The sequence below is a fragment of the Topomyia yanbarensis genome, chromosome 2, assembly GCF_030247195.1.
Source record: "Topomyia yanbarensis strain Yona2022 chromosome 2, ASM3024719v1, whole genome shotgun sequence".
NCBI classification, from domain to species: Eukaryota; Metazoa; Arthropoda; class Insecta; order Diptera; family Culicidae; genus Topomyia; species Topomyia yanbarensis.
The window spans coordinates 297059822-297075790 of NC_080671.1; the positions used below are offsets into that span (position 1 = coordinate 297059822).

At 37.9% G+C, this 15969-nt stretch overlaps 1 protein-coding gene across 10 annotated transcripts in view; it reads right to left on the reverse strand.

Annotated features, from left to right (window-relative positions):
* Positions 1-15969, reverse strand: part of LOC131683320 (PDF receptor) — a 688155-nt gene that overhangs the window by 18302 nt on the left and 653884 nt on the right. For all 10 annotated transcript variants that reach the window (XM_058965190.1, XM_058965194.1, XM_058965191.1 and 7 more), the window contains 2 exons: positions 6794-6863; positions 6474-6743 (listed from right to left, as the gene is read on the reverse strand). In XM_058965190.1, the coding sequence (XP_058821173.1) occupies positions 6474-6743; positions 6794-6863 (340 nt within the window). The remainder of the gene's footprint in view (positions 1-6473; positions 6744-6793; positions 6864-15969) is intronic.

Sequence of the window (15969 nt, forward strand, 5' to 3'; positions counted from 1 at the left end):
CATAACAAAAATTTTCTGAAATGTAGCAGTTCTCGAGATATTTTAACTTTTGTTTTAACAACACAATTATTTTGTTTTATTATGACCTTTTCATAAGTTATTCGCGTTTTTCCATCAACAATAATAGGTTTTTAAAAATGCCCATAAACTTTCCTGCAACTTTTTCTTTGACATCAAGGCGATATTGTAAATCTTTTGAAAGTTACATGAAAGCAACCAAAATGTGATTCAACTATATAGTTTAATCATCAGACCCTATGGTTATGACTTGGCAAAATGACGCAAAAAGTTGAATACGGAAAAATCGCCTAAATCGTGTCAGAACTTATGTAAGGTATTATCAGCCTAAAGTTGGATACTGGACCCAAAGAGAATAGTGAAAGAGACGAAGAGTGAAAATCAGTCAAAACGGCAACACTCTCAATATGATGATTTCAACACTAGAATTTTGGCAACCCCTTCTACAGGCAGCACTTTAAATGACTCCTATTATATTTTGAAAACAAACCGTATGTCGATCGATGGATTTGTTTATCAAACGATGTGCATTTCGATACAAAGAGATGAAATAATTCTAAAGCTTATTTTTACTCATACATATACTCTAGAATGCACCTTACAATCACGATTGAGCTAAATTCTGACGAAAATTCAAATTTCTTTTTTGATAGAAGTACAATACTTATCTCCTCCAACTCAGGCATGAGTAATGTTTATTTACATTGCACGATTGGTCCGCTCCATAAGGTATTTTTGGCTTCACACTATTCGTCTCTTTCCCTATTCTCTTTGACTGGACCAAACGTTGAGACATTTGCACAGTTTTTTTCACAGTGTAATTAAGGGAGTTTTTGTTTTTTGGTCGATTTTCGATTTTTTCGTAGTACTTTGAAATTAAAGTCAGATTATTGCTAAAGCAACGATTAACATGTTATTGTAAAATAATAATATTAAGCAGTTTCCAAAAAGCTTTTGTAGCCTGGGCAATTATGTGAAGAAGAACTGTGCAAAATTCAGAACGATTGGTCCAAGACATTTTGAGATATGATTTACACCGTATTTCGTCGAGGTGCCTCCTGAAGATTCACTGTCTGCATCCAGTACCAAGTTCAATTTGTAAATCTATAATTGTCAATTCATTATCAGACAGATCGCAGACTATAGGAAGTAACGAGTTGTAATTTTTGTTAATTAAAATTACTGAACTCTTAATATTTCAGGCTTGATTGGGTAATCGTGCTGATAATTTGAATTACTTCATTTTCAGCAAGGTCAAATTCTATATGCATGGTTAGTAGAGTAGTTGGGTATGATGGTATAATAAGCCCAAAAACGCTAAAATGTCAGATTTCTATTCCATGGACGACATAATTATCTGAAGCAAATAATGTGTTGCAGAACAGCAACTGATACAAACATTTCAAAAGATGTAAGCTTCCACTCTTTTTCTATAAGCATTTGATTTAATTTGAAACAGTCAGATTTGGCTGAACTGGCTGACTACAAAGTGTAATGTTAGAGAAGCTCTCTAAGTCCTTGGAGTGGCTAGCGTCTAACAATACAACTCTATAACGTTCTCGATAGTATGCACCATTATTTGCAAAATATAGTTTTGGTCAATTGTGGATCTTAAATAATTAATTGTTTAAGTGGTTACACCACTGTATAATTTTAAAACAATCGATTTTCTATTTATTAGTCTAAAATGTGCTTTAGGATGTTAAAAATGATATCTCAAAACATGGAAAACGAAAACAATTCATAAATGTACAAATTTTCAATTCTGCCGCAACGCCTCTTATGTATATCCCATGTGTACTGGAAACTTTTTCTCGAAACCACTTTTTTTGAGCTGGACGGAAATGAAACTCGAACAAATGATTTTTGAAATTTTCACAATATATTCAAAATTAATTTCTCCTGCGACGTACGCAGGATCTTTTTTATTGCTTACCTTTTTATTAATTAACGATTTTGTGTAGATTTTCATGACATTTTTTCACTCAAAAGTGCGCCATTTCGCGTAAAATCAAAATATCGAAAAAAATCCTACGTACGTGGCTATTGACATAAGGAATCAGAAAAACTTTAACTCAAAACTCAATACTTATGTTATAAATTCAATTCAACAAGATGTCGATTCACCATTTTATTAGGCAATAAAAAATTCTCGAAATAAGCCAATTTTTTCGTGCTTTACAGTGGTGTAACCCCTTAAGCTAAATCGAAAATTTCAAAATCGTTTTAAAAACATACATACATCAGACTATTAAATGCCATAAACAGTGAATTTTAAATTAACTTTATTGTACAGTTTTTTTTTACATAACCGTGTATTGCTCTAAAAATTCTGAACTGGCGCATATTTGCAACATCCTCAGTAGTCTAAACAACCGTTGTTTTATGAGCATTGCCGAAATGTTCCGTTTCCGCCACGGACTCAGATGCAGGCCGATAATTTGTAATACGAACCTTAGTTTGCAGGATAACTCGCTTAAAATAATTTTTAATGATTTTTCACTCTTTTTCTTAATGATTTTTCTCTCTTTGATCTTAATTAATATACCCATTATTGACATTACCTCATCGAGAAGTTGTGAAATGGATAAAAAGCACTCATTGTTAGAAGCAAAACAATACCTATTTTTTCGACAGCTCGAAAAACTTCCGAAAATGAGCAATTTGAATACATAAAAAGGGTAAAGTTTTTTACCATGTATATCTACCCGCATTTTCGATTTCCTCGTTCTTTCCTTCTCTCTATACGCTTGATTCCAATTGCACATAAAAGGGCTACAGTAGAGCACGTTTGGATAAATTGAATCGATTCGAATCGCAATTCAGGTCAAAGTTGTTTTTGTGAATTAGAAAAAGAACTGCAATAAGAATTGTTTTGATTATTTTCTTTTTGCTTATCGCTATGAGAATAAGTGGTACCATTTAATTAATATAAATCAATAGTATATTTTCACGAAAATTTGCCCATATATCTATCGTATCTCACATCAAAGAAAGTAAATAACGGAAGAAAATTATGGTTTTTGGGGGATAGATCCAAATAAATAATAATTGGATATAGATCGTAAAACGAAAAATTTAATGAATTTTCTTAAACTCTTGGTTCACAAATTAAATCAGAATGTTAACATGATAGAAATTAGCTCCACAAATACTCTAAGTTAAGATTAAATAATTGATTTTAAATATATGCAATGTTCCATTAAGGATAAAATCACATAAAACATCTAAATACAAAATATTTTGAAATTGATTGCGAATATAACGGTGATCTATATATTTATTTCGATTTGTGGCATATGCATCAATAGTTCTGAACATATATATACATATCCATAGCGTTTGAGAACAATTTTGTCAACTTGTAGCCAAACTTAGAACGTGTTGCATAGTTGAAAGTTGGCCGATGATATACAGCACTTTGTAGTAACATAATATTAAATGCACAAAAGAAAATAAATTGGTATAGGTACATATGCATGTTTTTATTCAGTTTGAATAGGCGCTCATCGAGTTAGAGGTGTCTGAACCATCGGTTGTAAATGGTGCCATGATAGTTATTTCTCGACACACATATAATTACGGGTGAAAGCCAACTGTCAAAATTCTCTTTGAAAATAAATTCCGGACAAACCCTTACTCGCCAATCACAGATGTTGGCAGTAAACAAAAGAGAAAAGTTTTCTCTTCCATTAACTGCTATGAACTATATTTAGCCAGTTTGTCCGGAATTTCCTTTCAAGCGCTATGAAACGAGACATTTGACGAAGAAAAGCTATTTTACTGCAAGAAAATATCGGAATGAAAAACAATTCACCATGTTGTCTAATTTACTCATTTTCTTTAACTTGAATTTATTGTTTTTTAACATTGACGTGTAATGCAGATCAGAACGCAGCCATATAAATGACAGCATCGTTTGATTAAAGCTTACCAAATATTTTTATGCCGGTTTAAAAGTTAGTCCGGTTTTAAAACTGTTGGTACGCTTTTGTGCTTACGGCTATTTACTTACATTCTGCCACGTCGACAGCATAAAATAGATTTTGATTCTAGTACCCTGCTGAACTGTTCGTGCTTTTAATTGTTTCGGTATGTTTTACTTTCATGTATCAAGTCGTGTTACATTAAGTTTATTGTTTAACTTTACAGTGTTTAAATGTGTCCTAAGAGGGGCAAACGAAAGGCAAACAATACTCTAGGTTCTAAAAGGATGCTTATTTGCCCTTTAGTTTTTTTTTCTGTGATGATCATTTTTCCGTTTTGTGTGTCGCATATGAGATACCGCAAGTTACCGCAAGCCAATAAGATGCTACTTCAAACAAAAATTGAGCTGGATGGAACTGGAGTAAAGAAATATCCAGTTTTCATTTTCTTTTTTTAAAATTCTTTTGGAAAATAGGATTTCTTTCAACTTGCTTTGTGTTTAATTGGTATAAATGGCACAGTAAATTATTCTCTAGGATATAAGGAGAAAAAAAGTAGAATAAAGGTATACTATTGAGCTACAGTTATATGAGTTATGGGTAAAAATCAACAATTGAAATTATTTTTTCAAAAATAGCGCATTATCTCAAATCCTTGAAAACCTGTATTGTTAGTACCTTCGGAAGAGTTGCTCAGAATAGCAGTGCTTAAAACTTCTTCGAAGACACCATCCTTCTATCATACCTCACTAAAAAGTTAAGTGGAGCCCTAGCGGCCGAGTTGCGAACTACTTTAATGGAAGCACATGAAGGCCTAGATACTAAGCATCAACATCCGAAAGACAGTGATGATCTAATATCTCTCGGTCAGGATTGCACCATTCCAATTAGAAAGACAATAAACCTATCAGAAGAAACAACCCGCCATCCACACGATGGCTGTCGGATCTACAAAGTTTAACAACTGGCAAACAGAACCGTTTCGCTGCATCAACTTGAGGAAATTCACCCCAAACAGTGTGTGTGTGTGTGTGTGAGACGAGCTACGTAGTTTTATTATATATTCTATGGGCGGCTCAAACATCAAAAACATTCTAGCTTGTCTCGCTAATATACAGAATATGAAGGGCAATGCAGGTTAAAATATCAAAAAGGATAACTTATCTTGATTCCAACGAGAGGAAGCGTCCGTTTAGAACTATCTAAGCATTCAAGCCATATTCACTATGTAATGCTCCGTATCTTTACACTTTCTCACTACCACACAACCAGCCATATCATTCCACTAGGACTACGGAATATATCACTACCGAACGATTTTAACTGCATGTTTGCTTTCTCTCTCAACCGATCTTCGTAATATTTGAGAGATTAATATGGAATAAATAGAAGCATAAATTGTCTTCTTTTAATTATTATTACCATTTATAAGTTTCACGATATTCAATCTCAAACTTTATAAATCGTTTTTCTCGAAATGTGCCAAATAGCGATTATCATAAGATAGCACAACAGCGACGATGTAGGTGTGTTCAGCACTAGTCACCCAGCGTTCTTTGTCTCGAGAATTAAGAAAATATGGTATTTATTCTTGCCGTCATGTGTAAAGTTAATGAAAAGCTCTGCTCCGTCTCACTCCAGGTCATTTATTCAAAATTTTGTTCTATACGACCGAGTTTACCTTCTAAAAGTTAAAATCATGCTTAGACTTACGGACATCGCCTATCTTCAGTATCACAATCTCCGCAATGCAGTATATATATATATATATATATATATATATATATATATATATATATATATATATATATATATATATATATATATATATATATATATATATATATATATATATATATATATATATATATATATATATATATATATATATATATATATATATATATATATATATATATATATATATATATATATATATATATATATATATATATATATATATATATATATATATATTAATCAACACGTTGACCCAAACCAAAAATATTATGGATTATCCGTTGGATCTTGTGCACGCAACTAACCATTGCGTGCAACCTTCTTTCGCGAATGGGAAACATTTGTCTGCTCGCGTACTGCATCATGGGAGAAATTTAATTTTCTCTTGCCTTTCACGTCCAGGTCTTCATCGTTAAAATCCATTTCTCTGCGGTCCAGAGCATTCTTGAGAAAGCCAGTAGGCGAGACAATGTTGTACTGTTGTTGCAGAACAGAGAATTAAATTTCTCCCATGATGCAGTACGCGAGCAGACAAATGTTTCCCATCCGCGAAAAAAAGGTTTCGCGCAATGGATAGTTGTGTGCACAAGATCCAATCGATAAACGATAATATTTGTTTTTATATTTATGACAAATTGTAAACATATCATAAGCCCACGGCGCCGATTTTCAATAATAAACCCAACCCACTGTATACTAAAAACAAAACACAAAAAATACTAATATATTTTTAAGAAAATGCTGTTATTTATTTCATTTTGTGGTTTGGTTTGAGTATGTTATACTTACCTCACCATTCAGGAAGCAGTAGAGCAGAGCGATAAAAAATCCTTGAAACGAGGTGAGGAAATGCGTCACATAGGACCACAATGCGAATTCTAGTGCTGTTTTTTCCAACGGTGCCTCAGTCATGTTTAGTATGTTGGTTATTCCTAATAATGGCACTAGTACGACAGCGGCACGCACTGCTTTCCGTACCTGTTCTACGTCGCTGGTGTGACTTTGGCGTAATTTAACAATCAACACTCGTATAATGTTCAATAAAAATATAAAATTTAACTGTAGGAAGTATTAAAATAAGTTAATTCACTATGGCTAATAAATCTTACCAAAACTACAGCTAATCGTGGACCTTCCAGAATCCAATAAAAAGGCGTAAGGTTGTACCCCCACCAACACCTTTTGTTGTAAATTTATAGGAGAGAACAAAGATGTGATTAGTGGTTTGTTGTGCTTGATGTGTATAGTGGCGGTTAAATTTTCGAGGGTGGAATTTTTTTCATCCCCGGCTCTAAAATCAATCAAGGTAATAAAAATCATTTTTTGTAAAATTTCAGTAAAAGAAATTCGTAATAGGACGTACCCCAAATTCATTAAAGTCTTAAATGGGAAGTAAAAAGTATTTCATTTGACAACAACAAATTTGAGTACTATGGCTCTAAATGTTCATAACTTTCTCTACTCAGTGTTCTCTAGCCAAATGATATAAAAGATATAAAAAAGAAAATGTGACTACGTAGTCGAAATAAAAAAGGAAGAAAGACAACTGTAGATGTTTATGACTCTTCTTTCGAGCATAGTCTCCAATAAATTGAGGGTTGCAACAGTTTTATCACTTGTTACCCTATCTTATTCAGACAAGTGATCTTCCAAACCTTGTGTAACTAGATTTAGAAGCAACCAGTCCTCAACCATGTCTAGATATTGCTCCTAAGTGATGTTCGCTTAACGTCATTTTCGAAGACGTACAACCATTCACCTAAAATAAGCTTCATCTGAAAAGATGATTTTTTGGCAACTCATTACGAAAAGTTTGCTTGCCCGAGTTGTAATTTTTTGCATGATGAAATTGTAAAGGAAACCGGACAAATAGAAAAGTTTGATATCTCAACTTAGTCATAAAAAATCGATATTGAAAAAAATGTTCAAAACTACAAGGGGCAGCCCTATGGGTTTGCACGAACTGTAGACGTAGGACTATACTACTTAATGTAAAATATTTATTTTCTTAGTACTTAGTGTGTGGGAAAAAACACCCGGACCGGTGAAGAAAAATCAAATTTTAGACAATATAATCACATCTCATGTATAGAACAAGCTTTCTAGTTGCTCTCAAACAGATCCTAAAAGTTCAAACACCCATGGATAACCCCAAGTTTGTAGATGTGTTTCGATGCCACAGGATTGTAAAATGGTTAATATTACGTCATGAAAATTCAATTCTTCCGTGACAATTTTTTTGCCTGCAAAATGCCCTGTGTGTATGCAAAGCTCATGATTTGTTGGGATATTAGCATTGATCGGAAAATGCTTTCCAACGCTGCGCATTGCATACATACAGGACATTTTGCAGGTCACCAGAAGCTGTTCATTTTACCACCGCCACATGTTCATTTTACCCACTCGCTATAAACATGTCTCATTTTTGGACATGTTTAGAAATCAAGAATCATGTTTGAAAAAATGTGTTTATGACGAAGTATTTTTACCAGATATGTACAAAACATGTCTAACAAGAAACATAAGGTGATTGTAATATCTCATTCACTTATTAGTTAGAAAATAATGACTTTGCTTAACGTGTTCATTTTACCGCCAGTTCTCCTACCTACCAACACTTTCGCCCCAAACATTGAACCCAATCGTACAATGCAAAATGAGTCAACGCTGATGATGATGGATAGAGCGAAAGAGACAACTAGTACCACCACGACACTATTAGCGCATTTCACCAAAATTCCACGCGGCCCTTCCCGATTGAAAGGAACGGTCGCGCTTAGCCCATCTGTCATAATATCGTGATTTTGCATAGCGAAGGGCTGAATGATAACACATTTTGTTCCAAAAAACAGCCCTGCGTTATGCAACACTTTGTGCAGGTTGATTATACCAGTTGCAAGGGGGCCAAATTCACCAAGTTCCGTAAAATTCCTTTTAAATTACAGAATTGATAATATTGCTTAGATGAGCTAAACTAATTAATCAAATCCTGTTTTAAAAACTGTTCTTGCGTTTAAACCAAAATGGGAAGCTTATTACTACCACCACATTACTTAATTTCAAGCGCAAATAGCAAATGCATGTGCTAGTTAAACCAAAAATTTACTGGCAACATTACAGCGGCATTTAGGAAGCAGTTGGAGCGGTCGCCTGTAGGACGACACAGGGTAGCGCCCCTCCACAGCCAGTGTAACGGACTTCTAGCTCAGCTACACTGGCTGTAAAAAACACAGCGCAGTGATCTGCTTCGCCAGCCGTTCAACAGGGAACTGAGCGTGTCTGGCCAAGTCCGTTCTTTAAATAGTCGATGATGACGTCATTCATAGAAGCGTTGCGCGCTAGGTACACCAATCCGTCGTACAGGGCTTGGGAAGCGCTATCTTCTGTGTGTTAATGCGCGATATTTTGAAAAGGTTGTATATTATTTAATTTTTCAATGCTATGATATCAAAAATCTTTGGATTTATCTATTGGAATCTATTCTTAGAAGTATTTCGGGGCGATTTGTGCAAAAAATTTGAAAATTTATCGTGAGATGGCTGAATTATATGCGTTTAAAATTGGACCACTTTTCGTTACATAACATTTTTGTAAAATTTGCAGAGTGCACCCCCATATCGAAAACAAAGACGTAGTCCTACGTCAAAAACACCCTTTACATATAATTTTCCATAGGTTTTTTTTTAAATTATTACTTTTACAAAATACTCGACAAATTTGGAAACTAGGTGGAGTACGAGCACATGTTAAGCGATTTCAAAAGCATACAAACATACTAAATTAATTTTTTTTAAGTACAGGTTTCCTATATGAATCATTTTGTAATTTAAATAAAAAAGTCCGAAAACTACATGTGTTTCCCATATAAAACAATAATCTATTTTAACAATTTTATGACCGGTGACGTACAAAACTACACCATTGTAAAAAATACTTTTATCCTAATATAAGGTGATCATTTATTTGAAAAAGTTATTTTCCACAATTCTTGTTAATTTGCCTAAAATTTCGGCTCAAATGTATAAGTGATCATTGGAAGTTGCATTTGGGCCGGAATTCTGACGGATACCAGAGGTTAGTTAGGATTCCATTTACAATGAAATATGAAGCATTACATTGTCATGACTTCAGAAGATAATTGACATTTTTTTCCTATAAATGCATTACTACTGCGCAGTGGCCAGAGAACAAAATCATTTAGCGTTCTGGGAAGGCAATTTTTTGAAATGCAGTGTTCAGCAAGTCTTGGCTTTATTTGCATCTTATATTGATGAGTAAATCTGTTTACTCAGTCGATGCTAACTTTGTTATTTTGGATTATAGAGGTTTGGTGTCTTTGGAAGTGTTTAAAATTTTTCACTTTTTGCTCATTCATTTATATTCGATAAATTTAACATTTTTAACCTTACGTATCTATCGCAACTGTTGATTTATTTTTGTTGTGGAAAGGATTTCGACATTTTTTTTTATAAAACATTGTCTAAAACACTTTAAAATAACGTGATTTTAAAATTTAGTTTTCTCAAAAAGTTTTGGCAAAAAATGCTCGTCGTTTCATAGTGTACCATATGTGTCCTGTCAAATGTAAAAGTATGGCGGATGCATATTTTGCGTTCATTTCATTAATAAATCAAAGAAAATCATAACTCTCCAAGCTTTCGCTCGAAGCAGTTCGTTTTCTGGTGCTGTGCATAAAGTGAATAAGAATATATATTGTCAGTGAAGGTCAACTATTGTTTGAGGCAGTCTTTGTTCGCCGGTGCCCAGGCTGGTGAAGTGAATACCAGAATAGCCGGACACGCCGCTATATAAGCTAAGTATTTTTTTTTCTTTCATTTCCCTTTCCCCGATCGGACTCTACTTTTTCCCTTTCCCCTGAATACAAGTTTCATCTCTCGTGTACACCACGTGCTATCCTCGTGCCTAAATGGCCGAGGGCGAAGGAACATTGGATGGGAATGATATTCCCATGGATTTACCGGCTAAATCCGAAATTACTCCCTCCCCTGATTCCCCCAGTCCTCCCCGTATTAAAACATACCCAGCCAGTTCATATGGCCCCTGGGTGGTGTATTTCCGGCCCAACACGAAATCGCCTAATATTCTAGAGATCTCACGGGAGCTGACTGCTAACTACCCGTCCGTAGCTCAGATAACACGTGTTCGAGCTAATAAGATACGCGTTATAGTAAATGACCTCGACCAGGCAAACCAGATTGCTCGCAGCGAACGTTTTACGAAGCAAGTCAGGGTGTATGTGCCTTGTAGGGCAGTGGCGATCGATGGGGTCGTCGCCGAACCGGGTCTGAAGTGCGAAGACCTGTTGAAGTACGGGGTTGGCTGCTTTAAGGACCCTTCACTTCAACAGGTGAAGAGTCTGGAATGCAAGCAATTGTATTCCGCAAAAACTGAAGATGATAAGACAACTTATTCTCCGTCAGACTCGATTCGGGTGACTTTCTCCGGGTCTTCTCTTCCCAACTATGTCCTCCTGGATAAGGTTCGCCTACCTGTTCGCCTGTTTGTACCGCGGGTGATGAACTGCAGCAATTGCAAGCCACTGGGCCACACAGCCACTTATTGTGGCAATAAAAAACGGTGCAAATGCGAGGGAGAGCATGAGGATGACGCTTGCGGTGGAGAAACTGAAAAGTGTATTTATAGCGGGGGCCCTCCTCATGCTCTTAAGTCATGCCTGGCGTACAAGCAGCGCGGGGATAAAATTAGGCGCTCCCTTAAGGATCGCTCGAGGCACTCTTATGCAGAAATGCTAAAGAATGCTTCGCCATTTGTCCCTTCCGAAAATTCCTTTGCTCTTTTGGTTCGTTGTGAGCAAGAATCTGACGATCCACATGAGGGAACATCTTTTGTTAACCCGGGGAATCTAGGAAGAGGAGAAAGCTGGCCTCCCCTACACTGCCTCGTAAGGGTGCCAAGGTGTCCTCCTCAGAGAGTGTGCCAACTACATTTAATAAATCCAACGGAAGTGGTGCCCAAAAGCCGAAGCAAGTTGCTCCAGGACTTGGAAATTTTAATTCTAACAAGGAGTCTCCACCACTTCCAGGGACACCAAAAACCCCAAGTGTACCCTTTTTTCAAACAGACAGTCAATCCAGTAATGGACTAATGAAATTTTCTGAGATAGTGGACCTAATTTTCACAGCTTTCAATGTTACTGATCCTCTTAAACGCATTCTAATTCGTTTTCTCCCTATAGTGCAAACATTTTTGAAGCAGTTGACTGCTATATGGCCTCTCCTTGCAGCGATCGTATCCTTCCATGGCTAAGTCATCAAACGAGGTCACTGATTTGATCACTGTCCTACAGTGGAATTGTAGAAGTATCCTCCCGAAAATCGATTCCTTCAATTTTTTACTAAACAGTTCAAAATGTGATGTTTTCGCAGTATGTGAAACTTGGTTAACTCCCGATATAAATCTCAACTTCCACGACTTTAATATAATCCGTCTGGATCGAGAAAACCCTTACGGAGGAGTACTTTTGGGGATCAAAAAGTGCTATTCTTTCAACCAAATTAACCTTCCTTCGACACCAGGCATTGAAATTGTCGCTTGTCAAGTTATAATCAAAGGTAAAGACCTTTGCATTGCTTCCATCTACATTCCTCCTAGAGTCTCGGTAGGGCACCGAACGCTTTGTAATATCACGGAATCCTTACCGGCACCGTGGCTAGTTCTGGGAGACTTTAACTCGCACGGTACGGTATGGGGCTGTCTTCATGATGATAATAGATCAACATTAATCCAAGATCTTTGCGACAATTTCAACATGACCATCTTAAACATGGGAGAAATGACGCGGATTCCTACACCACCAGCACGCGCAAGCGCGTTGGATTTATCGCTTTGCTCGACATCGCTACAGTTAGATTGCAGGTGGAAGGTGTTCCCTGATCCCCACGGTAGCGATCATTTGCCTATCGTGATTTCAATTGCTAACGGTTCAAGACCATCGAAAACAATTAATGTCTCGTATGACCTCACACGGAACATTGATTGGAAGAGTTACGCGATCGCGATATCCGTTAAAATCGAATCCACTCAAGAACTTCCTCCGGAGGAAGAAAACAGGTTTTTGGCTGGCTTGATTCTCGACAGTGCGAATCAAGCTCAGACTAAACCAGTACCCAGCGCGAATACCCATGGACGGTCTCCCACACTGTGGTGGGATAAAGAGTGCTCAGAGCTGTACGCGGAAAAGTCCACTGCATATAAGGCTTTCCGGGAAGATGGGTTACCCGCTAGCTATCAACAGTACGCGTCGTTAGAAAGGCGAATGAAGAGTCTAATGAAAGCCAAAAAACGCAGTTATTGGCGCCGGTTCGTCGACGGGTTAACGAGAGAAACAGCGATGAGCACTCTTTGGGGTACGGCTCGACGTGTGCATAACCGAAACAGTACCAACGAGAACGTGGAATACTCAAACCGTTGGATATTCGCTTTCGCCAAGAACATCTGTCCGGACTCTGTCCCGGTACAGAAAACGTGCCGCGCCGCGTCTCCTCCCGATACCGCGAACGAAACACCGTTTTCGATGGTGGAGTTCTCACTTGCTCTCTTATCATGCAACAATAACACCCCAGGATTAGACAGAATCAAATTCAACTTGCTGAAGAATCTGCCTGACACTGCAAAAAGGCGCTTGTTGAATTTATTTAACAAGTTTCTTGAGGGTAACATTGTACCTCATGACTGGAGGCAAGTGAAGGTCATCGCCATCCAAAACCCAGGAAAACCAGCCTCCGACCATAACTCGTATCGGCCGATTGCAATGCTGTCCTGAATTCGGAAGTTGTTCGAGAAAATGATCTTGTTTCGCCTCGACAATTCGGTTGAAGTAAATGGCTTATTGTCAGATACAGAATTTGGCTTCCGCAAAGGCAAAGGGACGAACGATTGCCTTGCGTTGCTTTCTACAGAAATCCAAATGGCCTATGCTAACAAAGAGCAGATGGCATCAGTCTTCTTGGATATTAAGGGGGCTTTTGACTCAGTTTCTATCTACATTCTGTCAGAGAAGCTGCACTAGCATGGTCTTTCACCAATTTTAAATAACTTTTTGCTAAACCTGTTGTCTGAAAAGCACATGCACTTTTCGCATGGCGATTTAACAACATCGCGATTTAGCTACATATCTTCCCCAGGGCTCATGTCCAAGTCCCCTGCTCTACAATTTTTACGTGAATGACATTGACGATTGTCTTGCCAATTCATGCACGCTAAGGCAACTAGCAGACGACGGGGTGGTCTCTGTTACAGGGCCCAAAGCTGCCGACTTGCAAGGACCATTACCTTGAACAATTTTTCTGCTTGGGCTCTTCAGCTGGGTATCGAGTTCTCCACGGAGAAAACTGAGTTGGTTGTCTTTTCTAGGAAGCGTGAGCTGGCGCAACTCCAGCTTCTATTACTGGGTGCAACGATCAATCAGGTTTTTACATTTAAATATCTCGGGGTCTGGTTCGACTCTAAAGGTACCTGGGGATGTCGCATTAGGTATCTGAAACAGAAATGCCAACAAAGGATCAATTTTCTCCGGACAATAACTGGAACATGGTGTGGTGCCCACCCAGGAGACCTGATCAGGTTATACCAAACAACGATATTGTCGGTGATGGAGTACGGGTGCATGCACTCGACCTATGCGATGAGTCTCGAAGTGCTGGCGGGCGTTCTTCCGCTAAAAAATCGATTTTGGGAACTCTCATATCGATTGCTCATCCGATGCGACATTCTGAACCCGTTGGTGATTGAAAACTTCGAGAGGCTCGTCGAGCTTAATTCTCAAACCCGATTTATGTCCTTGTACTTCGACTACATGGCACAGAGCATTAATCCTTCTTCATATACTCCCAACCGTGTTCGTTTCCTAGATACTTCTGATTCTACTGTATTCTTCGACGCATCCATGAAGGAAGAGATTTGTGGAATCCTGGACCATATACGCTCGCAAGTGATCCCCAATATATTTTATAATAAATTCCGAGAAGTCGACTGTGACAAAATGTTTTACACTGACGGATCAAATCTCGATGGGTCCACTGGCTTCGGTATCTTTAACAATACTATCACCGCTTCATTCAAGCTCAATGATCCCGCTTCAGTTTACGTCGCAGAGTTAGCTGCAATTCAGTACACCCTTGGGATCATCGACACTCTTCCCACAGATCACTACTTCATCATTTCGGACAGCCTCAGCTCTATCGAGGCTCGTGCGGTGAAGCCTAAAAAGCAATTCCCGTATTTTCTGGGGAAGATACGGCAGTCCTTGTGTACGTTATCTGAAAAATCTTATCAGATTACCTTTGTTTGGGTCCCCTCTCATTGCTCTATCCCGGGAAATGAAAAGGCCGACTCATTAGCAAAGGTGGGCGCATTAAATGGTGACATATACGAAAGACCAATCTGCTTCAACGAATTTTTTAGTATTTGTCGTCAGAGGACACTCAACAGCTGGCAAACCTCGTGGAGCAATGGTGAACTTGGACGATGGTTACATTCGATTATCCCAAAAGTATCAACGAAGCCTTGGTTCAGGGGGATGGATGTGGGTCGGGATTTTATTCGTGTAATGTCCCGACTTATGTCCAACCACTATCACCACATCGAGCACGTCGTCTGGGTATGCGCCGGGTATTTGGACGCCAGGTCTCAGTTAAAGGATTCCCTTCGGGCCCGAGGTAGACCACCCAATGTCCCAGTCCGAAATATGCTAGCAAATCGCGATTTCCCCTATATGTCCCTTATTTATACTTTCATAAAAACGATAAATATCCCAATTTAGCCCCTCTCTTTTTATTTCTCGTTTTTAGAAGTTTCTTCCTGCCTTGTGGAACCGACCAACTCCAGACTGCCACTATGTAACCGCAGTCGCCCTTACCACTACGGAAACTGAAGCGAGAGCGACTCGAGGTCCGATGACTTTTGAAGGATACCCCGCGGGTCCGAAGAATACCCTCCGCCAATCCGACCTGCTAGACTGAGTCGCTAATTTGTTTCGCTGATCTCCCGTTTGCCCGAAAGTTGCAAGTTTTGCTCTTCTCTCCCGGTCACCATCTACGCCTTCTCTTCCCTGTCCTTGATACAACTACTTCTACACCGATTTTGGAAATGACCAAGCATAAGTCTCCGATAAAAAATCAAATTTGTATTCCGTTTTCCTAGTTTTAAGATAGTTGTAATTTCTACTCTTTGTTAAAACTATTGTCCCCCATTCTGTAAATAGAATTGTATCCCTAGTTTTAAAACACCCGTGAAATTTTTCATA